Here is a 26,643-nt window from a genome sequence, read left to right as displayed (position 1 = left end):
ACAGTGTGAAAAGGGACTCTGTTATTGAGTGGTGAAGAGACCATTTTGTTAGAATGGCTTTGCCATTTCTGGAAAGGCTGTCTGCTAATGTGGCAACTTAAAAAGTGATGTTCTCTGAGGTAGCCTTATGCAGGAGGTTCCAGACTGCCATGCAACGAGAAGGAATTTGTGTTCCTCTCTGACGTTGGAGATAGGCTACAACAGATGAGTTGTCTGAGGAGACCATGACACATCAACCCAATAGTCTGTTGATGCATCCGTACCATGCTAGAGATATTACTTTCACTTCTAGGCTGCTGATGTGGAAGGACAATTCAACCAGAGTCCAAAGACCCTGGATAATTAGGCTTTCTGACTCTAAATGAGTGACCCAACCATAATCTGATGTACTGGTGAATAAGAAGGGGTGGGGCTCAGGTGCATACATGGGAATCCAAGTCAGGAATCTGTCCCGATTCATCCACCAGTGCAAATGGTGAAGAAAAATTGGTTCTAGGGTGATTGGGATTGATAGAGAATCTCTGTGTGGTTTCCACCTTGCGAGAAAGAGAAACTGTAGAGGTCCCATATGGAGACATCCTAGGGGAACCAAGTCGGCAGTTGCGTTGAAGGTTCCCAATAGGGGTAATTAAAAGCAAGCAGATAAGGATGTTTTTGCCTGCATCACCTCTGAGAGTGCTAGAATTTGATCTATCTGATCCAGTGGAACCTGGACTAAGTTCTGGTTCATCAGTAAGTTTATCACATAAACAAAGTCCTGAGATGGAAGAAGTTTTGACTTCTCGTTATTTAGCATAAGACCCAATCAAGTTATTGTGTACAAGCATTGGAACGGATCCTAATGAAAGGACTTAACCTGAATATTGTAGATCAGCCAATCATTTAAGTACTGGAGAGTCAGTGTTCACAGTAATTGAAGGTATGCCACTAATACTCTCGTAAAATGGGTGAAGACTGTGGGTGCAAAAGAAATTCCAAACAACTGAACATGGAATTGAAAAACTTCAAGGTTCAAGCCTAACTGGAGGTCTTTGCGGTAAGGAGGAAATGAAGTGATGTGCAAATAGGCATCCAGGGGGCTGCCCAATCTGATGAAGAGTGTTCTGGATTGATGAAATGGTCTCCATCATGAATGATTCCTATAGAAGAAAACAATTTAAAGTGTAGATATCAATTATAATGCAAAAATATCTGCCCATTCTTGGTAACCAGGAAGATTTGGGAAGGTAATTAAGAAAACTGATCATTTGGGACCCTTTTGACTGCCTCTTTCTGCAAAAGGGTGTGCACCTCCACCCTTCAATTTAATCAGAGTTAACTGGTGCCAAGAACATGGATCTGTTGTCTTTGATAGAGGATGTGCTCCTGAAACTCTTAACAATGGAAAGGACCCAACCATAGTCCATGATGCTCAGTCAGGCCTCAGAAAAGGGGCCCAGACCGTACCTACAGGTATGTTTGGATGAGGGATGCGCTGCAGGAGATGGTTTGGGTCCCTAGGGATGTTCATCCCCTTCCCTTACTCAGTATGAAAGGAAGTTGGGTTTAGAAATTTCCTCTCTGGGGGGGTCTGCAGTGTCTAGTCTATTTTCTGTGCACAGTGAACCTGACTGACAAGGAGGTATAGTTTGAGGCTGCATGTTGGACTGGGTCTGCATCTGTTGGAAAAACTTGGCATACGGCCCCTGAGGGTGATTCATATTTCCACACTTTCTATTTGATTGCAATGGCTAGAAGCAGTTGTGAAAGGTCGATGTTGATGATCCAGCAGGTCTTGAGAAATCACTGCAGGGATGAGTCCTCTGAAGAGGGTCTTGGCTTTGGATGGAGCAACCTTTAGAAGGTCTTAAACAAGACCTTTGAAGATTCCAAAACATTACAGTGAATATGCAGAAATTCAACCAATAATGCCACTGCCAGAGAAAGTGCAGTCTAGACATCTTGGCCACAGCTTCCATCATGTATTGTAAGGAGGCTGGATTCTAGGAGGACTCTCTCAGCATACTAAATGATGTAGCTGAGAAGATGTCAGCATTCCAAACTATGGTGACAAGTACCCTGGCTTTCTTTTCTATGGCTTCAAGTGAGCCCAGGCTCCCACTGAAATACCCACTTTGGATGAACCAACATCCAATTGGGGAGGTTTAGTAAGCCACTTCGTGGAATGTACCTGGTAAATGGCAGCGGAAACGAGGGGTCTCAACATCAAAGAAATGGACCAGCCTCAATGTTGTCAGGCAATATCTTTGGCCTGCTTTGAAGTAATAGTTCTGATTGAGTTTACACCACTTAGATGGAGAGTATCTTCTTTGTGTGCTCGATGGTTTCAGGCACAAGTAAAGTGGTAAGTGGTGGTAGACTTCATTTACTGCCTTATCAAAGGAACAGACCTCATCCTTGTCATCCAGTTAAGAGGAAGGAATGGGCCTGGTAGGAGACATCACTTCTACCTTGAACTCATTGGAGTCAACGAGGATAGAGAGGACATCATCGGTTAGATAGGGATTGGTTAGGCATCAGAGAGGGCATCAGTGCACTCTCTGCTACATCACATAATTGAGAGTGATGAGAAGTGGGGCAGATGAGATTGCCTGTCTGCATTGGATAATGTGACACCTCTAGCCTTATAATCTGCTGTGACTTAGTGAGGAGGTGATTGCGGGATACAAGCCACATCAACAACTCTACTGTGACGACAAGGTCCAGTAGCCCACATGGGCGGCTACAGGACCAATCATACTAAGGTGGAGTGCACCACATTCCATGACAATTAGTTGGGCTAATAGGATAGAGAGGAAAATGATCTGTTTCCTTTGCCTAGTCCATGCCCAGTGGACAGGCTAACAATCATGCACAGGAATGGATGGTACACAGTTGTACACTATCCCCATACCATGAGGCTACTGAGTGATAATTGAAGAATATGTCATCCTCAACTGATTCATCACTCACATAAGTGCGGTGCTTATCTTACTGATATGAGGGGTGCAACATTCTCTACCCTTGAAATGTTGGGAGTGCCACTCCAACACCTCCTGTGTGGGAGGTGGCAACATGATTCCTTGGAAATGTGTGGTGCACCACCTTCATAACGGTAGAGAGCAACAAGCTGCAGTGAGTATGGTGCACCACCACCCTATCAAAAGGGAACAACATGTTTTTGTGGTACTCCACCACCCAAATGGTAGGGAGCAACTTGCCTGTGCAGTGATCCACCAACACTGTGGGAGGGAATAACATGTGTGTGTGGTGTTACACATCCCTAATAGGATGCAGCAACATGCTAGTGTGGTGTTCCACTTCCCTCACAGGAAGGAACAACACGTTTTTGCAGTATTCCATCTCCCTAACTGGATTGAGCAACAAGCTTGTGTGGTGCTCCACCTCATTAATTGGAGGGAGAAACATGTGTGGTGTCACATCCCCTAACAGGAGGGAGAAATATGCCTGTGCTACCCCTCCCAAACAGGAGGAAGCAACACTACTCAAGGTACATGGTGAACAGTGAATTTACCCCTCTCTTGGAAGGCAGCAACACACAACCCTGAACATGATTAGTGAGGAGAACCCTCATTTGCCACAGAGGCTGATCCCATAAACTCCTGGGAACCTAAAGTGCTCTTTTTAGCTGAAGAGGTAAGCCCATCACAGAGTCTAAATGGGGGGAGGTGGCTGTGAGAAAAAAAAACAGAAAATTCTGATGACGAGGGGGTGGATCTTTCGTACAATGCCCACATGTATGGCTGGAATCAGCTTGATTCCAAGTTTCAGAAGTCCATAATTTGCAATATGAACAACTATATTTCTTTTGTGAACTTTGAGAAACAGACACTCTCTGGGTGAGTTTCCCAAAATCCCTTCTTGTGGCCACATTGACCTACAGAGTGTCCTGACATTATTCTCAAAAGATAAATAATGACAACATATATAGTTGTATGCATACTCAAGGTAAACAAATGTCAACCCATTTTACTTGTCTTATTCCTTTGTACAGTAAACCCATTTACTGTTTTAATCTGTTTTATTGAGGAAAAAATGTAGATTCATATGTAATTATAGTTGAGCACTAGAACATGGATATTATAAATAAACAAATTGTTGAGGAAACAATGACGATAATGAAATGAGTTTTTTACCATGTCAATCTTATTTTTGAAAGAGGACCATTAACCTTGTCTTTCACTGCCCTTTAATGTTGGGCAGGTTGTTACTGTTAACCCGTACTTTAATTTTATATTTTAGAATATATATATATATATATATATATATATATATATATATATATATATATATATATATATATATATATATATATATATATATATATATTTTAGAATTGTGTACCCAAACCATGAAATAGCAGGATACATGAGGCATGTTCCTTAATGAATTGCAATTCTAAAGGAGAAAAGTTACTGGCACAGAATTTTTTATAACTGCAGAGTGGATAGTTGTAAAATGAGATATTTGTCTCTGAAAACACTGTAAGAGGAAGACTGCTAGTGCGTTATATGCTGGCTATAGGCAGATTTTCTCTGGTGATCAAACATAATGTCCATGCAGCATGGCATATTTGAAAAAGATAATAGCCAGATGCATGAGTGGATTGCATTCTACTCGACAATTTTCGACTCTGTGGGAGTATGTACTCAACATTAAACAAACACTTGTTTTTTAGTACGCAAAAGCAAAAACCTATAAAATAGTGATGGGTAATGTATTGCTGCCATAAAATGAACAATTTAATTACATCGCATCATTTCCTACAAGCAAGCTGAGCGTTGCATAATATGTGTAATGTACTTAAATAGGAGAGTTTTCTGTGTTTTTGCAAGTGAATTTTCTTACCTGCATTGTGTATTAGGATATGCAATCTGATCCTCATAGTCTGACCCCATGATTCAGTATGTATTGTAACCTTGTGTGATTATTTTGTGCTTGTTTTATATTGTCAGTCAGGAGAGTCTGATAGCCAGGACAGCATCAGTTTATTCCATAATTCCGATGTTTTCCTGTGCACTCCCTGCCAATACATACTAATCCACCATATACAATGAGTGCTAAGCAATCTGACTGGCTATTTATGTCACATGACCTCTGTAATGATGAACTTCACTTTTATCTTGTCTAGAATTCATGAAAGATGAAGTCCAGGATGAGATTACATTTTTAATATAGTACACACTAAAAACGTATTGAGCCATCAATTCAATTCTGAGTGCTAAATCATTTTTCAAATATGTTTTCTTTTAATCCAGTCAGAGAGAGATGAAGAAGGTGCAGTTATCCCTGAAGCTCCCTTGCACCTACCCCCATGGGAGTCAATCACCTATCCCCATGGGAGTCAATCACCTACCCCCATGGGAGTCAATCACCTTTCTCTCCTGTGATTATCTGGGTTTACATAAGTCTGTTGTAAAATCTTAAATGTTTAAATTTATGTAATTGCATCAAAATTCAGTGCTTCCATATTTGTCTGTTTTTGTACATAATTTAATTTACAGATAAATAATTTAAATGCTTATTCTATATGGTCTGGTATTATTCTATGTAACCAAATGCTAGACAGGAGTACCCAACAAAAAAAAAGCACAGCTGCAGTATTACAGTATACCATAATATGGTTATAAAGTATGATGCTATATACATAGAAAACTTCCTGTAAACTTTAATAAGGTTATAAATTGACATTTCACACATATGCAAGACAATGACTGATATATATATATATATATATATATATATATATATATATATATATATATATATATATATATATCTTAATAAGGTGAGAAAGTCTCATGCTGTATGTGTATATACTTAGGATGTCCAACAGTATACCAGTATACACAGTATACCAGTATACCAGGTAATGAGGTTTCATGCTATACAAGTCTAGTGTGTCTTAAGTTACATCAGTATAAGGTAATGAAATCTCACCCCATATGAAGATATAATCCTTAGACTATACCAGAATAAGGTTATAAAGTCTCACCTCAGATATATCCAAATGTTGTGTCTCTTACCTTACATCCATTAAGGTAAAAATATCAAACCCTATTTAAGCATAAGATAAGATAACGTAAACAATATCTGTAAAAGATAATGATGTATGATGTTATACAAGTATATGGTCCAAGTGTCTTACTTTATCCTTACTGTCTTTGTTTCTTTCAGGTAAAATAGGGCTATGATATTCCTCCCATAAATTATACTATCACACAGCACAAATATAGCTTGTCTGAGAGAGAGGTGTAAGTGTTATGTATATTTGATTTAATTAATATTTGATTTAATTTAATTCTTTGCTAGTTAGTTTTGAAAAAAAATCATTCCATTACATGCTATTGTGATGTAACTTTATTTACTAGAATAGAGTTCAGTTCTGACTGATTTTTTTATTTATTTTTCAAAGTAAACAACTAATATTAGAAACTTCCTGACCTTGATTCAGAACCAGTAAGAGTTGTAGCAAACAGCTTATTTTATTTTTTTATTCTTTCTACGAGTAAGATTCATAAAGTGGATTCAAGGCCTTACTTGGAGCACACGACAAATAACATGTGTTTATTGTTACAAACTTTAGGTTTTCCACAGAGGATGAACTCTTGACCTCTATCAGGAAATCTGTCTTTCACTGTAGTTAGATTTATTACTAATGATTTGTGGAAGAAATGTCATTCTTGCCTTAACATTTGAGAAGTTAAAGTGTTTTATGTTGTGACCAGTTTGGGGCTAATTATTTTATTTTCCCTGGAATTACTAGTGCTCTAAATTAATTCTTTGACAAAGACATTTATCAAAATTTATACAGAATAAAAAACTGGAATATTATTTTCTGTGATTTAACAAAGAACTGTTGACACATCTGTACAAAGCTGACTACAGCATATGTCATCACCTTCCATTTTGGATTTCATTGAGATTTTATTACTAGGTCTTCTATTTTTTAAATCTTGGATTAATTTTGGATTTGATTCATAAAATCTTGAGTTCTTTTTCTTATTTTTACCTTGTTTTTCTAAGGAAATAAATTATTTGTTAAATTTTATAAAGCTTGTTGTTTTCACCCTTTTCTTGTTACTTCTGCAAGAGCCTAAACACTTAACATAAGACTGAACAATTTACAAGTATTAGCATACTATCACACAACACAAATATAGTTTGACCCACGTCTGAGAGATAGGTCTAAGACTAAACAATGTATAAGTTTTAGCAAACCATACATAGCCAAGACTCACTACACTGTTGAGTCAGTTTTGCTTCTTAGGCAAAAATTTCCAGTGTGTTTCCTATTGCTCCAGTTTTAAAATTAGGGTAGGCAAGTGTGTATGTTTTTTTAAACATATATATTTAATGTGATGGTTTTATTTACCATGGGGGAAATAGTGCTAGGGTTGGCAATTTGAAACACGGGTGGTTGGCCAACTGGAAACCCATTTTTCTTTTTAGCATTATATAGAAACAACTATAAAAAAGAAGGTTCCTGCAAAAGGACTGACTCTCTACTGGATAAAATATTTTTTCCAGGAATTCACCACCTCTGACATTCTCCAGCAATAACAAAATTTTCAAATTAGCTGCTGTGGTGGACATACTCGATGTCAAATTGGCACCATTTTCATTTAGAATTAACAAGACATCACTTAGGACCCACCAAATATAATAAGTCTGCTGCTTGAAACCATTCAATGATATGACTTTCTTTTGTGATGATAGTAAGATTCTCAAGTTGGTGACCATATTCGGTATCAAATTGCCATCATTTCCATTAAGAACCACCCTGATGTCATAAAAAGTATTTTGATAAAAGCACAATAACTGACTTAAGCTGCAATTTAATAGAGTTGCCATATTGTGGACAACGGCATTGTGTTGTCAAGTTATGGTCTGCACAAGATCATCAAGATGATCATTGTTGATGACATATTGGCAGTCAGATCAGCACCAGTTCATTTAGAATCAAATAGACATAATAAGAAGTCTTTCTGTGAAAACCCCATACTGATATGACCCTTCATTCAAGAGTAAGTGGTAACAAGATTTTCAAGATGGCCAATGTGGTTGTCATATTTCTAGATGTCCAAGCAGCACCTGTTTCATTCTGAACCAACTAGACACCATAATAAGTCTTTAAGCCAAACTGGTATGTGGATATAACCATCCATTCAAAATGAATAGCAATATAAATATTTTCATGATGGCTGCTGTGCTGGCCATACTGGATGTCTGAGCAACACCATTCTCACTTGGACCAAACAGACCCTCGGATAAATGTGTTTGCGAAGTTTCATGTTTTTAGGAAGAGTTACTATAGCAGTAACAAACTTCTGCTAATGAACAGAAGGTATACAATTGATAACAAGCCATCCCATGTGCTAAGTGACAGATGGTATACAATGGATAACAAGCTATCCCATACGCTAATGGACAAGATGATATACAATGGACAGACAGTATACAACTGATAACAATTCATCCCATTTGCTAATGGGCAGATGGTATACAATGGATAACAAGCCATCCCATATGCCAATGGATAGACAGTATACAATGGATAACAAGCCATCTCATATGCTACTATGGTTTAACACTAGTAGAACTAAAATGAAAAATGATCAGGAAGTAAAAGGAACTTACTTCTTCTACATTTGACAGCTACACCTAAACACAGGAGTAACACAACCACAACTTCAATCCTGGAGATCTTGATTCCCATACCAATTAATTCTGAGCTATCTGTAAAAGAAGAAAACAGGCAAATGTATGGCATGGAACTAGAAATGTGTCCATATGATATAGATCTCAGTAAGTGACATAGAACATGGATATCACCAAGTATGTGGATATCAACATGTAGCCTCATTAGAAAAGAGAAAGAACTCTTGCACAGAAAAACAATATTCCAATTTGATTGAAAAAAACAATGTGCTAATCAATTAAGAACCTTTCAGTATGAATAATGTTAGTAGTTGGAAGTACTCCCTGTAAATATGAATAATTATACTTAAACTGAATTCAGACTCGAGTAAAACTGACTATTGGTACCTTGGCTTCTGTGCATATTAAGAATTTTTTAGCATAACAAAAAATACATGTATACTGGAACTTCTAGCACTTGAAATATATGTAAAATAAGATTGCTGATTCAGCTGACATATGTATTACCCCATTTTCCAACCTCCCCCTTAAGAAGAGTCTGCCCCCCACCCCCACACAGTTGCATTACATTTTATTTACTACCTTTCACTATTTTCTGAATGTGAAAACCAGGTTAGCCCACATCATGCCAGTATAATTTATAACAAGTAGCAAGGAACTAACACTACAACACTGACTTAAGATTAAATGAGCTTGATCTCTGATCAAAATGGGGATGTGAGCTCCATGAAAAATGACCCACTGTTTCCTTCTCAAGTTTCTAAAATAATTTAAGTATGGAAGCAGTGATAACAATTTTTATTTCAAAAACTTTGTTTGATGGATGAATGACTAGAATACAGGGGCTTACCTTGTAATTAATAAATCTGAGCATCATTTTCAAAAAACCTTGTCAGGATCGGTCTAAAGCTATCACGATCAGCTGAACATATGGCCTATTTAACCCATTTACAGTTACAGTTGTGACTGAAACACATTTGGGCAGTTGTGTGTATCTCTACATGCATCTGTCAAACAATAACTCATGGCAACTGATTACTTATGGCAATCTGAGCCCATTTATGCATGATTCCTTTGAAAAAAACATATACCAGGGTACATAAAACTAAATTCTAGCCCGGAATGCTGTATTGTCATGGTATTTAATGTTCTTATCAGTACATATTAAAACTGTTTTGTTATTGCTGCTTACTTATAATTTATCAAGTTTAAATGTCTTTCCCTCTTTTTATTCATATAAAATGTCTTTGTCAATCGAAGCTCGTAAATGTAAATAATACATCATGTGGTGGCTGACCCAGATTAACATATCACGGGGGAACAACTCTATATTATCGCAGTATTTGCCTAACTTATGTATGGCAGCATGCAGGTATTATAATAAACATAAAATACAACTTACTTATGAGAATAAATGTCCACATATTTACTGGCATAATATTTCCACAATAAACTAAAGGATCCAATGATAAAATCTAACACCCAAATGTAATTCATGTGTAAATCCATGAATAACTACATTCCAAATTAAAAGCAATTATTATTTAACTTTATATGAATTTTAAATGCAATGTGGGCAAAGAAATGTTACTACTGAAATATTACTGATTTCAAGAACGTTTAACTGTTATTATATTCTTATTTACATATGAGTAGCATGATCATAAACCAACATTTTGTAAATTTTGGTCCATATTGGATACCATGAAATGAAATTGCAACCTTAACCTTGAAAGGACATATATGTCACCATCAGTATATGACCTATAATCATCAAACATCAGACGATACACTGAATATATTTCGGAATCCAAGCCAATTCAGGTATAGCAAGCTCGACTGGAGTTTTTTATATGATGATCAACGTAAATGGATGCACTTTATAAAAAAGTGATGTTCATTCTTTTTAATTGTAAATTTTTAAAAAATGTTGACATTTTTAGAGGAAATTGTGCTGTAAGATATTTGTGTCCTTACTTGCTACAGCTTTACATCTGTAAACAACCGCTAGACGGCGCGTGTCCAAAATTAATCGGAAAATACTGTTTGCCGTGATAATATAGAGCCCGCGATAATACACCGTTGGAGTATACTTAGTTTCATTTGTACACATTTAGTATTATTCTGATTCAACAATAAATAAAAATATTATGATTTAGATGCATACCATATTTAACATCAGCAGGGTGAAATGTGAGTTGAGCTGCTCTGTTACTGATACATTTTTGCTTTTAACAGCATTAACAATTACAGCTTTAGTTATTATGGGATTTAGGGTTTTGGCATTGACTTAAAATAAATGCTACTAATAATAGCACTAATCTACTGCTTCAAATAAAACCATATGGAAGAATTGTGATTCCTAAGCATATATGTATGTACTGTCTGCTGTCTCTTTTTGAACATTGTGCAGTTTCGTGCTGTCATACATCTGACCAATGATTGCTTCTGTTCTGTCACCAGGGTGTGGGCCTTTTCTAGCAAGAAAATGGAGTACATCAGAGATTTTCATCTGTGTTCATACGCAAGATATATTCTTGCGCAGTTGAGTTGGCATAGACTAGATTTGTTTTTAGGCCATTTTGCTTAAAATGTTTATCAACCTACACATTGTACAGAAGGGTTTGTTGTCTTTCCAACTCATTTTTAGGTTAGCAGGACTGGTGAGTGAAGTTTCTGCTATTTCATCTGGCATATCAAAGTCAGTCAGTGGTACGTCAGTGTCCTGCTGACCAAGTATTTTGAAGTCAAAGCCTGTTAGCCATGATTTGTTGATTCACAGCAAAGTATGCATATTTATTGAATAGAGGGAAATGGATTCCAATAGCACCATAGCTGAACAGCAAGGTATTGCAATACAGAAACAAACTTGACTCATTTTGCATACTTGGTGCAAAATAATACTGTTGTGGCCATAGACCATAGACTAAATCCAGATGTTAACTCTCAGATCTCCACATCTTGGCTGCAACAACCCCTGCAAGACCAAATTCATGAATTCATGAACACTCATGAACTGTTCATGAATGTGCATGAACTGTTCTTTAAATGTTCATGATCTTCATCATTTGAGTTCATGAACACAACTACAACTTCATGAAAGTTCCACAACTAAGTTCATGAAAACTTAAGTAATTTTGTTGTATCATATCTTAACATCAGCAAGATTTAATGTGAGCTGAGCTGCTTTGTTACTAATATGTTTTTGCTTTTAACAGATTTAACAATTACAGCTTTAGTTATTGTGAAATTTAGGGTTTTGGCATTGACTAAAAAAAAATGCTACTAATAATGAACATATTGATGAACTTTCATGAACCATTATAATAACTTACAAGTTCTTGAAATGTCATGAACTTGGTTAAATAACAACTCAAGAACTTTGATGCACCCCTAAGATATTTACTGATAGTGTTTATGACATTTCTATTCATTATATTTATAAAAGTTACATGAAAATTCATTATACAAACTTCCTCACAATATCTGTGAAATAAATAAAGGTTCATAAATTAAAACATGATATAAATAATGTATAAATATTCACAGACATTTTTATTCAATACTTTTTAACCTGAGTAGTTTTGAACTAATATGACTAAATATTTTCTTGCCAGCATGCATGAACAAAATGTATGAGCTGTTACAGATCAAATCACAGATGGAGACATTCAGTAGTGACAATGGGTGGGATGTGATTAAACTGTTGGTCCTGAAGATCTTCATCAAAGATGTGTTATCTGACATGTCAATCTTGGTAAAAAACATCTTTAAAGTCAGGAGAACTCCCCCCCCCCCCAAAGAACACCCTTGCTGTGTCAAAATTAAATAAACTGGTTAAATACAAATGCCCCAATATCTCAAAACTTTTCATAGAAAAAAAAATACATAACATAAAAAATGTGTTGTGAAGAGTCAAAAAATGAATATTGACTGTCAAATATCATGTTCTTTCTTGCATCTTAGAAATTTATCTGAAATTAAAGAAAACTGTTTTTTAGATAAGATATGTTGCATTACTTTTTACTGTTTTAAAACCCCCACCCCCAGTGTTATTTCATGATTCTGGAGGAAATTTTACTACAGGTATTTGTTAGTTCTTTATATAATCAAATTAATCAGAAGAACTTTTCATAAAAAGTCATGAATAATTCATGAGAAACTTTGCTCATCAATAATTCATGAACATGTTCATGAATGATGATGACCCAATATGTGAACTTTTATGAACTGTTCATGAATTCAGTTCATGAATATTTCATGAACTGTTCAAGAGCAGTTTGTAAGTGTTAGTTCATGAACAGTTCATGAAATCATAATTTCATGAATTGACCATTTTCAGTTCATGCATAATCATGAATAGTTCATCAACATTTTCATGAACTTTCATGAATGGTTTATAAACCCAGTTCATGAATAATTCTGGAACAGTTCATTCAAGTTCATGATCATTTCAATACAGAATGTTACTGTGCCTAACACTGACAGACAACCATTCACAACTGCTATGAGCAGTAGCACATGACCTCAGGCATATGTCAACCATACACTCATGAAAAACCTGGACTGTGCCATTATTAGGAAGACAGGTGTCAAGCTCAAGGGAAATAAGCATGCCAGTATATTGCCATCATTGTTGTCTGGGGTGCTTACAAACATCTTTGGCTAGCTGAGAAAGAGAGAACCAATGCAGTCCGCCAGGGTATACAGAAAATGAACACTGTCAATACCCAGATTATAGCTGCCTTGTTTTGGAGCCTCTTTCTTCATGTTACTAGACTTAAAGTGGCTAAATGACCACATTCCATTCTACCACTCAGACCTTTCTGACCATCTTACCTCTGACCTGAAGTTCAAGTGGAGTGATACACTGTGCTAGCAATCTGGTGAGATACACCATCAGTGCTATCTGATACACGCTGATCTTGCATGCATATTTATATAGGAAATATGGCTATGTTGTACACCAAACTCCTATGCTACCAAGGGTGTTACTAAATAACAGTGATAGTGAAAATTAAGAAAGTGATAGTCATACAGTTCGAGGATACAATGGAAGGCACTGATTCTGCATGTGCTACCAAGTATTTTATAACCTCCTTATCAACAAAATTTTGGTGACAGTCATGGGTGTCCCAAATCAAATATAGGTCCATTGGCTGGCAAGACACCAGCAGTATGAAGAGACCCTTCAAATAATGCCATCAATAGACAATGATCAATTTTATCAAAACTTGTCTGCCCTTGACATCAACATAAGGTTCATGGAAGACCATACTCTGCATGCATCAGGAAGGTGCATCAAAAACTTGATTAAAGGTGCAATGCTACAAATAAAAAAATAAAAACCTGGGTGTGTTGAATGTGTGTGAACATCACGATGGTTGACCACTCAACATACAAAATGGACACTTTATGTCGGCCATGTTGTAACAGCAATGGTGCTGGGTTGTTGATAACTTACAGCCACACTGAACCATGATCATTGCCTGCCATGGCTATGTAAGTAGTGTGACTGCATGTGAACTTAAATCTGTATTTAAGGGACACTTTGATTATTCTATCTTTATCTGCCCTACAAACAAACGTGAGCATATATTTGGTCAACTCTGAGGGCGATAATTCTTTTGCTGTGCTTTGTGCACTGAAATAACTAAGCTTTACTAACTGATGATTGTGCCTTTATGTCTGGCATTTGGCATAAGGTACTAAGCTTACCTGTATCAAATGCAATACTGGCATCAGTGTGCAGACCATTACTTGACAACACAATGCTGTTGCCCACAATTTTTGCAAGCAGTCTTTGTGGATAAACCTCTTCTATCATAAAGATAAAGACTCATTTAAGAACATGATGAGAGAAAACAATATTACTGAGGCCATATGTCAAGTGGAGGCATACAAATTTCTCAAGCAAAATGAAAGTGTAGACAAGCTGCTTATGCACACAGACCCATCAGTGTCCTACCACTCTGTTTCCATGTGGGACTTATTTAAACAGCCTCCCATTGAGGTGGCATGGGCTTCTAGGTCTTATGCTCTATTTTATACATGCCATTCACAACATAATATTTGAGGCATTAGGTTATGCACTACTTAAAGTATGGCGATCGGTGAACTATATCTAGAACTTCATAATAGCCACAACAAACACTATTAGTGACCATGATTTTCAGAATATATTAAATAGGATGGAAGCCAAGCCTGAAAAATCATTGGGACAGAAAGGAAAGCCTATGATGGCAGATTACCACAGCAAGATGGCATGACCACCTGTCTAAGCTAATGGCTTCTGAAGTGGCAAAAGAATACATAGGCCAGCATCTTACCTATGTGTGTGTGTGTGATTTGGATTTTTAACATAGCTTTAACAATTTTCAGTCATATCGCTACGATGTTTGCAGTGTGGCAGTTTATAGTAATGTCTAGCACTGGGGCATCATGCTGCAGACATGTAGCATGATGTCCCACCCAATCACATTATCCTGACACCAGGCTGACCAGTCCTAACCTCTAAATGCTGAGCTCCAAGCGAGACAGCTGTTAGTACCATTTTTGTAAGTCTTTGGTATGACTTGGCTGGGGATCGAACCCACAACTACCGCATCCGTCTTACCTACAAGGACCTCAAACTATGAGCAATGGAAAGTTTAAAGACATGTGCCATATATAAGGCCAAACTGGGGGCTAAAAAGACAATTTCACTAGGGTTGTTTCTGCTTGGCCAGTACACAGTGATCATGAGCCATCTTCTTCCCACTGATAGCCGCAAGTGCGTTTCAAGCAATTTAACAAAGGATCCAGTCATTGAGGTCTCTTTTATTAGCAGCAGCAGTCACCTCTATTATCCAGTACTAGCAGCAAGTGCAGCTAACATGATAACATACCTGCATGTTGAAAAAAAAATTTAAAACAATATATTTTTTAAAGGATTAATGCTACTTTGGAACCAGCACAAGCACCTTTGCTGAGTACAGAAGCAGCAATATCAAAACCAAAGTTGGAAGTGATACTTCCACAACAATGGATGCAGGTAACTAAGGTTAAAATTCCAGACAGAGTTGAAACCAGAAAAAAGGCTTGATTCTATGGTGAAACAATGCTGGGCTGGGAGAGAAAAAAAACACCTACCCACATGCTGCTCCAATACATGCAGTAATGGTGGCATGATTGCAAGAGAGTGTGATGCCTGGAACAGACTAACTTTGGCAGCTGGCTTCTGCTTTTTCCAAGACTCACTGCTCCCAAAGTGGCAGCAAAAAGCAGCAGACCTGTCAGAACAGCAGATGTCACTGGTGCCAGAAGTCACATCTGACACTTCATATGGAATTATAGTGTGCAAGATGTCTTCACCACCAGAAAGAAGACCTCAGAAACATTCTTTAGCATGGAGCAGTACTCAGTGGTTTTGTTGTTTGGTTGTCAAATGCTTCTTAAAAATAAAACCAGCCAACCCTGGTAGGCAAGTTTTAACAAAGTTTTGTTTTTTTGGTTTCCATAGCAACTGTTCTGACTCTATCGTAACCAGGCAGAAATACACACTTTTGATATTTCAAAAACATACACAAGATAAATTTTATGCAAAGAATTGGAAGAAAAATTATGACATGTTCTACAAAACTGTTTTTTTCTGGGTCTTTAATGGCAGCTAAAAAAATAAACGTAACTCTTACATCTCCCAAACCACTTCCCTTGATATTATCAAACATACCGGAAAAAAACGTTCTGTGAGACATTCAAATAAATTTTGTTTCTTACCGAGTCCACAATAATCATTTCTTTCTACACCAACTAAGCGGAAAACATTTTGACATTCTGATACTAGTGTAGCAATTTTTAAATCATTTTTTACAATAGCTGTTTGCCAATATCAATGCAACCAGTAGAAAAACGCATTTGAATCGAGTTTAACCTGCACATTGCTATTAAAAAGCCAGTACAGTACACAACTTGCCCATGATCTGAAGAATAAATGAATCAATTCAATAAACAAAATTATGTAAAATATGTGCTCATGAACAGATAATGAGACATCTGAACATAGCACGTTCAGCATCATTGGAAGTTGTAATGACAGTAGCATTGTGATGACATTAACGTTGAGAAAGCAACAAATATGAACCTTCACAATAATTGCCAAATCCAGGTCAAATTTCAGCAATGACATACTTTTGTGATTTTTGAGAAAATAAATCATATTCCTATCGATTTCATGCAGGTATATCTTGATGAAAGGTCGTTCAAGTTTGCTGGGCCACTTAGCAAGCGGCTACCCCATGCCAACACCAAATGGTGTCAGCAAATTCCAACTTTTCAACAGGGAATGAACTCTGACCCTACACCCCAACATAAATGTCCAAATATCAAAAATGGGGTGACAAGGGTCAGAGGAAACTTGGACTACAGTTTGCCATGTACAAGTTTTCTAACAGTGCATGTGGCCACATAAACCCTTGGCTTGTAAAGGCAGCACTCAGTTTGTTTTCAAGTTCACAATCATTTTGATGGAGCAACAAATATTATACATGTACTTGTTCAGTACCAAGTAGAATTCTGCCTCTTTCAGTCAATGTTTGACCATAATCACTTAGGTGATTGAGCTGTGAGTGATACTTGCTTAAAGGCAAGTAATAGGTTTTTTTTATTTGATCTTGCCAAACAACTGACACCTATTCAGTTGCAACTGTTAATATATTTCACAAACTGTATGATCAAAGTGTTACTTATAGAGTTCTGTTTCTGTTCACTCAAAATGACTTCGGAATATGAAGAGAAAAAAAAAAATTTGATTTGTCTATACAATGATTGCACTGTTATTTCCTGTTGACTTGGAATGACTTGAAAAATATTATCTTTGATATGTTGATTTAATTGGGAGAATTTTGCTCCCACTTGGGACTGTTGGGTTTACTACACACAACTGGGTAACATTCGATTAAATTGGGAGAGTTGGCATTTCTGTGAAGGTATTTACTGCCCATGCTCCCTGGTCCAAAACAAGAGAAACATAAAAAAGGAAGTATGTTGTTGAGCCCTGAGTCACACACAGGTCAACCAGTGGTCTTCTTTGTGTGAAAAGGGACTCTATTATGAAGCAATGAAGACACTATTCCATGAAGATGGCTCTGCCATTCGTGTACAGGGTGTCCACTAAAACATTGTTTCCCATAATGTGGAGACCTTAGGGGGTGGGGTGATGTTTTCTAAGGCAGCCCAGCAAAGGCAGTTCCAGACCTTCATGCAAGGAGAATTGAGGCCCGTGTGCCTCCCTGATGCTAGATTTGTGCTATGTTGCATGTGTTGTCAGAAGAGACCTAGACACATTACACCTTACTCTGTCGAGGCACTGTGCAATACTTGAGTGATATTGTCTTCATTCCTAGGTTGTTGATGTGGAAGGATGATTAAAATGGAATCCAAAGTCTGTGTTGAATTATGCCCTCTGTCTCTAAATGAGCACACCAACAAGAATCTGAAGCATCTACAAACAGGTATGAGTGTGGGTCAGGAGCATTCCAGTCAGGAATCTGTCCCAATTCATCCACCAGTGCAAATGATGATGAATGACTGGGCAAAAGGCACAAAGGATTCAAAGCTGATAGAGAATCTCTGTAGCTTTCATCCCTTAGATGGAGTAACTGTAGAAGTTGCATGTGGAGACATCAATGGGGAAGCAAATCTGCAGTGATGTTCAAGGTTCCAAACAGGGATAGGTGATGCAAGCAGAGAACAATGATTTTGCTCATAGTGCCTCTAGGAGTGCAAGAATTCATTTTATCTGATTTACTGGAACCTGGACTAAGTTCTGGTTTGGAAGTATGTTTATTTTCATGTAAATGAATTCCTGTAATTGAATAAGTTCCTACTTTTGAAGGCTGGGTACAAGCCCCAAATGAGTAATCACAAAGCAATAATGGAACAGATCTGATGAAGGGATTGAACATGAACATTGTGGATCATCCTATCTTTTAAATATTGAACAATTGGTTTTCCAAGTAAAGGTAGGCTGCTGCTACTCCAACAAAACAGGTGAAGACTCAATGTGTGACAAAGAGTCTGAATGACAGAGCCTGGAATTCAAAAACTTCCTAGTCCAAAAAAAACCCAAAGTATCTGCGGTGTGAAGGAAATATCGGTATGTGCAAAGAGGGATTGTAAATGTCAATGGGTATGCCCAATCCGATGGACCAAGTGCAATCTAGATTGAGGAGGTAGTCTCCATCTTGAAAATTTCTCCAGAAGAAAGTGGTTTCAAAGGAGATATCTATCATGATGTGAATCTTTCCAGCTATTCTTTCTTTGGTAACCAAGAAGATTTAGGAATAGAATGCAGAACACTGTTCAGGTCCCTCTTGACTGCCCCTTTCTGCAAAAGGGTGTACACCTCCTCCCTCAATTTCACTAGATTAGACTGGTGAAAGAACATTGGGTTTCTTGATAGAGGGGCTGTTCCTGGAACTGGAGTTGGCAACCTTTGCACATGATGGAAAAGACAACCATCATCTGCAATGCAATGACCAAGCCTCTGAAAAGAGGCCTACCTGGTAGATAGGCACCTGTTTGTATGTTTGGAAGAGAGGTGATTAGCAGGAGAGGCCTAAAGTCCCTCCTCCCCAATTCTATGTACCATGAGAAGTGCAAGAGTTGATAGCATGATACTGACAATGTAAGAGGATGTATTCACATCAAATGGACTGTGTTTTTTCAGCACAAAAAAGTGAAGCAGCAGAGGACCAATGTGTGTGCATACATGCAAATTTCAAAATGGGGACATGAGTGAGCAAACACACCCTGTAAACAAGGACATTTCTGCTTCCAAAAATAAATTATTTTTTATAATTTAACTTAAAAATCAATATTGTTTAGCACTAAATGTACAAGTCTGTATATACTAATTAAATAAAAATAATTTCTTATTGGATGCTGAAAAATTAAATGACATCAATGATTTTTGACAGAACACCATCATAATTTAGGATTGGCCAGTCATCTTCTCCTATTTCTGGAATTTAAGTAGTCTGCAGCTATGAAATTATTATCCCAAATCGTTATGTATATGGCAGCTATGTTGAAATTCGATCTTTGTGCATTCAAGATTCATCGGAGTCACACAAATATCCTAGGATTTACATGCTGACAATTAAATTTAGTGCAGCCATTATTTACCAGCTGAAATAGAATGGCCATTGGATTCTGAAAGAATACAACTGTCACCAGTGTGTTGAAATCTGCTTTCAAGGACTTAATGCTGATGATGGATTCTTTCTGAGCCATATGTTCAAAAGAAACATTGCATTTTCACGTAGGGAATAAATTATGTTTATGGTTATCACTTTTATGTTTAATTTAGCTAAAACTTTCATATTGTTTTATGGCTCTATGGTCTTAAAATAAGTAATAGAAAAGAGCGAAAGTCAATAAGTTTTGTAAAATTTAACAAATAATTTATTTCTCTAGAATACAAAGCTTCATATGAGATTTATATAAGGTCTGAACTTAAAGATGGCCATTTTTGAGGGCCTCAATGTAGATTAGTTTTTGGCTAATTGTGTTACCCTCTTTAAATAAGGTCATTATAAAGCAAAAATGTAAAAATATAACTTTAATATGCTATTGTGAATTCAATCCCAAATAATCCAAGAAAAATATGTGTAACACAAATCTTAATATATATGAATTAGTTGATTACAGAACAAAAAACTTCATGATTCCAGCCAGGTAGACAGTGTAACTGATTTTGGACAAGGTCAGCTACAAAATACGATTTTACAAAGCATATAATGAAAATACAAAACCTAAAAAACAATGCAAATTAAATATACATAACAACTGAGCAAGCTGTTTCAAATGTGGTGATGCAGAGCAGCAGGCTAATGTGTTGGAATCATTTCAAACATTGTCATTTAAACAGAAATTTGAGATTTATATAAGGTCTGAACTTACAGATGGCCATTTTTATACATTCTATCAAACAGATGTCTTACATTTATGTAAAGAGTCCATATCCTGCAAAGCAAGCGGGTTGGAGTTACAGTTCTTTTATAGCCCAAATGTATAGAATTTAACAGGAATTTGCTATTATATGATTTATTAGTGTAGTAAGTAAATGACTTGTATTTCACTTATAAATAAAGTATACTTCATTCATAAGTGAAATGCCTAATATGCACATAAAATCCTAGTCATACACTTACATGTGTAAGTGACGTATAAGTGAAGTGAATGTCTCACATTTTCAAATTTCACTTGTAACTTCAATTTTATAAGTGAAATGCCAAATTTGCACACGAAACACCTAATACACATATAAAATCCTAATTGTTTACATGTCATTTACGAGTGACCTGTAAATGAAGTGAATAGTCACTAATAAGCCCTTAAATAATAAATACAAGTGAAATGAAGCCATGTATAAGTAATTCCCACTGGAGTAAATGAATCTTGGTGGCTGTCAAATGCATACAACCAATGTGGGTACATAAGAAAGCTTTTCTGCAGCTTCTTGTAGGTCAGTGTTTCTTTCCAGGGTTTTCCCAGGTTCTTCCTCCACCATTTATACTGGCCTCCATGTATAGCCTATCTTGTCCTGAAAAATGGCGTTAAACCCTATAACAACAACAACAAATGCATACAAATATACTAAGGGCAAAAAAACATTAAAATAAAACTCCCTAAAAGTACATTATATAGTCAAATAGTTTGCATTAACTGATTGTCAGAGAGGAGAAAAAATATTTCAACAGTAAAACATGAAAAGAAATGCAGAAAAAGACAAGAAACAGAGTATGGTAAAACAAAAAAGAAAATTTACCACAGTGTGCCTTCAAAAATTTGGGATGAAGATCCAGCAATTGTAGGAACTGCTGCCTTGTCAAATTTCCTGTAAAACAAGTAATTACTTATGAGTGTAAATTAAAGTTTGAAACTGGTGAAAGTGATGCTTAATATTCTCTATCAATTACCAAGCTATGATTTGTTTTAGACAACCAAAATCAGAAAACTAGACTGATTTTTGTGTTTTCTTTTGTCATTTCACTGCATATTGTTAATTAATCAAACTCTTTCAATTCCTACTTGCATAAGAAAACCATGTACATATAATACTACATTATCTACAAGGCATCTTCAAAAAAAAAAAAACTAGTGAAAAGATCTGACATCCTAAATAAAAATTAATGAGTCATTTGCATTAAAATAAATTCACACCAGTAACAGTAGTATCTTAGTGTCAGTGGATGAGAGTCATCGGTAACATTAAAAAAAGGCCCTGCATGATCTATGGTCAAAAGGATGAGCAAGTATGTCATAAAATTAACTGTTTTAACTTCATAATAATTTACTGAATATATAAAGAAAAACCATTAAGGGGCATGAAAATGTAAATAACTGACAAAACTCAAACCACAACCTAAAAATAATTACATGAATGTGATCTTGACCACAAGAGAGTATCACATAATGAGTTGTTTTAGGTTCACATTAATTTATATGGAAGGCCATCACTACTGAAAATATCAAATTAAAATAAAACACAATAAGTAAATTTCAAATTTGGCAAGAAAAGCTAAAACAAAACATGCATGGTTGTAAAATAAAAAGATTCAAGCTCATGGAAATAGTATAATATTATAATTGGTAGGCAGTCATGCCAGCCCTATGAATAAATTAAGTAAATTAGTGTTCATTATAAGATACTTGACATCACAGCAAATTAGATCCATTCATACTTTTTTAACACAAGTTATGTGTAACACAGAGTAAACTAAAAACAAAAAAAAAAACTTTTTAACACATGCAGTGTTTTAGCTTGATTTTACACTTATCTGAGTACACCACTCCCTCGATAACTCGCGCACATCGGGGTCCAGAAACATCGACAGCACTATAAGTAAGGCGCAAGTTATCGAGGGACCTATAAAATAAGCCCAAAACCAATAAAGTGATTGACGACATAACAAAGAAATAAGTGGGGGGGGGTAGACAGATTATACTGTTAAATACTCACTTTATAATCGTTCTGAGATTAAATGTTAATAAAAATCTCTTCATAACGGTGTACTTTATTATTTCCTCATAGGACAACATTAATTTTAGGATAAATTACAGTATATTGAGGCGATTATCAGAAACATTATTCCATGTGGTTTCTGTTTGCTTAACATGTGTACCACTTCACACATTGTGTACTACGTCACTAATTTTTATGTTGAATTGGATACATTCTAGTTTTATTCTTTGATCCAAAGTAGACGTTTTTTTATATACAAAAGATCGACTCTTTTCGAGAAACAGTGTCGATCGAACGATAGATAGATAAATATTTTTGAATGTGATAGAAGTAAAATGGAAAACAAAAAAACCAAAGGTTAATCAGTACTAACATATTTAATTGGTCTACAAATTTAAAACAACGTAAATTAGAACAAGTTAATACTTGCCGTTTGTGCCATACTTGACAAATATCAATTCACTTTTTGAAAAAAATCAGTTATTTTTTTTGTGCGTGTGTTACTCCTTGGTTTCTCTGCCGCCGAGCAAAATCCCTCAGAGTTCTCAACCGCATGAGCTTTACGTAGTCAACATTTTGGGTCTCCAGCCACCTTATGGCAATATCAAAATATTTGATTGCTTCCTGTGCAGAGGGGTGGGGGTGCAAAATCTGCGTCTGCATCACTTTCAACACTTGTGTTACTCCAGTTAGAATCGTCTTCTGCTGCAAATTTGTTCGCTATAGAAATAATTATAGTTTCATCTGACATGTATTCGGCTGTGGGGCAATCATTGTCAGTACAAATCCACTCCTCCATATCATCAAGAGAAACGCCAATCTCAGGACCATGAGTCTGTACAAATTTCTCCCAAACAGCCTCGTCATTAATGACATCAGTTTCACTGAAACATTCGAAGTCACTATCATCGCCGTTGTCTCTGTTACTGTTTTACTTTACGTCAAAGGCAGCTCCAAGACCCTTAATCCAGCACCCGAGGTCTCTTGTAATCGATTTGTTTTTTTAATGCAACAAACACTTCCCCAAGTTGTTGATCAAAACAAAGCCGGCATGTACATGTAATTAGGTTCTCACAGAAGTACTCACGGGTTTCGATGTGACGGTCGATTGATTCTTTTCATGTTTTCAATGAACAGAATATGTTGTGATTATAATGTTTACACTGAAACAGAATTAAAGGATTAGAACGTGACTTTCACACAGGAAGACATTTAATTGGTGTTTATTTCATTCTCTGTTGCCACCTGTTAGCATTTACCAGAAGTTTTCATTGATCGCTATTTCACCAGACTGTTTATTTACAGTATACTGACAACTATTTATCATAAAAACTTACATAATATATGATATCTTTAAACAGAGGTCTTGCTAGGATTTCAAAACTGGGTCTTTCTGCCTCTGAATTCAATCACTCAATATCAGTACATTTTCTCACTCGGCTACTCGTCAAAGCCTTTGAACTAGCCGCCTACCTGTTGCATCATGTTCTTTTTTTTTTTTAATGTACTCTTATAAAATGGCAACAGTACATCAAAGAGTCTTTCAGTCACTGAATTCTGTCACTGTAAATATCAGCACAGTTAACTGATCAACACATTTTCCCACAAAGTAGGTGGCTGAAACAGGACCGGCAAATCTTAGAATTTTCCCGCGCACCTATTACATGCATACGGAGGACTCCCGCCTCAGTAATTTTTTCATGTTCAGCATATTTTAAAGATATTTTAAAGACATTTTCTCTGGAAAAAATTGGGAGCCAAGACGGACACTGCGTTATAAGCAGGATCGCGAGTTATCCGGGCGTGAGTTTTTGAGGGAGCGGTGTACAATGAATTGCAACCTACTCAAAAAAGGAAAAATCATTAAAACGACATAACAGCAATTGAGTAGTTCAGACAATTCAATAAGCAAGTAAAATTTATCTAGACATGGAAATATTTTGTTTCAGAGAGACTGATTCATTTTGTTTTCTTTGGTGCCCTGTTATCACTATTTACATTTCGGAGTCAAACACATTTTCTGAGGGATATTCAATACAATAATTTCAATTCCAGTCAAAATGAAGTAATAATCTATTTCAGCAATTCTATGAAATTTCTCTGCTTTGAAATTATATGAATACAAAACAGTAATGATCATTTATCAGTAAGTTACAAAGGGGTTTCCAAGAATTTAAAAACAAAGTGAGACTGGAGTCACTAGTCGATTGACTACATGACACACTCTTATCAACCATGTAAGCTATTAACCTGATAACAATAAAATTCATTCTCCATAACATTTCTTGTTGAAGTACTTTGAAATTCAGCTTTCTCTGAAATGTATAGTGCTAACAGAAATGTAATCAAAACATTTGTGTATTTTATATTAAAAAATCATTCACTGAAACATTTCTTACAAAATTTATGTGCCTTGCATTTTCACTACATGTATTTTATATCCTTCTCACAACAAACAAAATACATATAAAGAAAAAACAGATAATTCATGCAAATAAACAAGTGCCTTTTTACAATTATGAAGGTTTGCTTTTCTTTTCATTATAAATGATATTACTTTTCTCCAATGCTATCACAAAATGTTTACAGGACTTTCATCTTTACTCCATTGCGCACCCCAAAAGCTGAGAAATTTTGCCTCTGATTCAGCTGCAGCTGTTGCCTATCATTTTCCTAAACCATGAACCAGTGGCTCAGGCGCACCCCCCCCAAAAAAAATCACAGACTGTGGACAGTAGGCATAGTAGAGGTGACTTCGGGCAAGAATGTTGGCAGACATGTTTTAGACTGTACAATTTCTTGATCTAGTGATATCAAGGAAACTGGCATACTCTTTAACCTCACTGACAGCTTAACAGTATATCATGATGATAGAGGTACATGCTATCTAGACAGTTAATCCTCCTGACGCCCTCCCCCCTTCACCAAATCAACTGAAGTTTCATAAAGGAATCAAAATCGTATTATACCCAAAACTCCCAAGATCCACAAAATTTTCACCTGGAAAGATCTGCAAGACTGAATCTTTCTTATGGACAAAAGTTCAAGAGCAACACCCTTAAAAGTACAAACATGCTGTAAATGCTGTGAATGGCATCAACGTCACACTAATGGCTGTGTTTCTGGGCATCAGTGTGGTTGGTATTGGAGTCCTGTCAACCGTCATTGCTGCCCCATATTGTGATTATCCTTAAAATTAATGCTTTGAGCTGTGGTCTAGTTTCCATTGCAGGAAATGTTATTCACCATAAAACCAAAAAGCAGATGAAATTGCACCTTGACTGAGACGATACTTGACACTATTTCAGACCAAATAAGTAATGAAGAGTTTAAGTTTATTCTAAATGCGATCGATCAAATATATGTCTACAAAGAGTGAGATGTTGGCGGCACAACTAAATGTGTACACTTCTGTGGCGATCGATGATTTAGCATAAAGCAAGTTGACAGCTCATGGAAATGCAGAAGCTCAAAAGGAGCTTCTGAAAAGCATCGCTGGGAATTCATAAGAAATTCTATGTTGTTAGTGAAAAGAACAGTGACAAAAACCATTGGAACAACAGCTTTCTGAATCAAGTCCTGTTCAAGTGTACCACCTACGTATGATATATTGTATTCACCTTAACCTACTGCTGTGATATGCCAAATACTTTTGGAGCAGCAAGGTTCTTGTGACACCAATTTTTGTGCAGCAGTAATACAGAGAATACGCTTTGGGCATGCTTACATTCTGAAACACTCAATCAGCATTCCAATGTAATGAACAACTTATTTTTAAGGTCTGCAAAAAACACATGACTTGACCACACAAAATCATGAATAGTAACATAGCTACATGCAACTTATTGGGTTAGGCAAATGTTTTAAATTAAATTGCTCATTTTAATCATTTGAAATATCAATGTTTCTTTTGGTATAGTTGATATATAAGCAACTGCTAATAAGTGTTCCAAATGATGCTGACATTGATAACC

The 26,643-nt window shown here is 36.3% G+C and overlaps 2 protein-coding genes across 6 annotated transcripts in view; both read right to left on the bottom strand.

Annotated features, from left to right (window-relative positions):
* Positions 1-26,643, bottom strand: part of LOC149773759 (CD82 antigen-like) — a 294,550-nt gene that overhangs the window by 220,885 nt on the left and 47,022 nt on the right. The window lies entirely within an intron of this gene.
* The window catches only part of LOC149773761 (uncharacterized), a 113,720-nt gene that overhangs the window by 68,172 nt on the left and 18,905 nt on the right, over positions 1-26,643 (bottom strand). For all 5 annotated transcript variants that reach the window (XR_016417291.1, XR_016417290.1, XM_089946055.1 and 2 more), the window contains exons 5-6: positions 21,473-21,541; positions 8,641-8,739 (exon numbers count right to left, since the gene is read on the bottom strand). Coding sequence is in view for 3 of the 5 variants with exons in the window: in XM_089946055.1 (XP_089802181.1) it covers positions 8,641-8,739; positions 21,473-21,541 (168 nt within the window). In the remaining 2 variants the exon portion in view is untranslated. The remainder of the gene's footprint in view (positions 1-8,640; positions 8,740-21,472; positions 21,542-26,643) is intronic.

Source organism: Sinohyriopsis cumingii, unplaced genomic scaffold, assembly GCF_028554795.1.
Source record: "Sinohyriopsis cumingii isolate HCF-2022 unplaced genomic scaffold, ASM2855479v2 utg000615l, whole genome shotgun sequence".
NCBI lineage: Eukaryota > Metazoa > Mollusca > Bivalvia > Unionida > Unionidae > Sinohyriopsis > Sinohyriopsis cumingii.
Note: the sequence above shows the minus strand (reverse complement) of the source record. Positions and strands in the feature narration are given on the sequence as shown.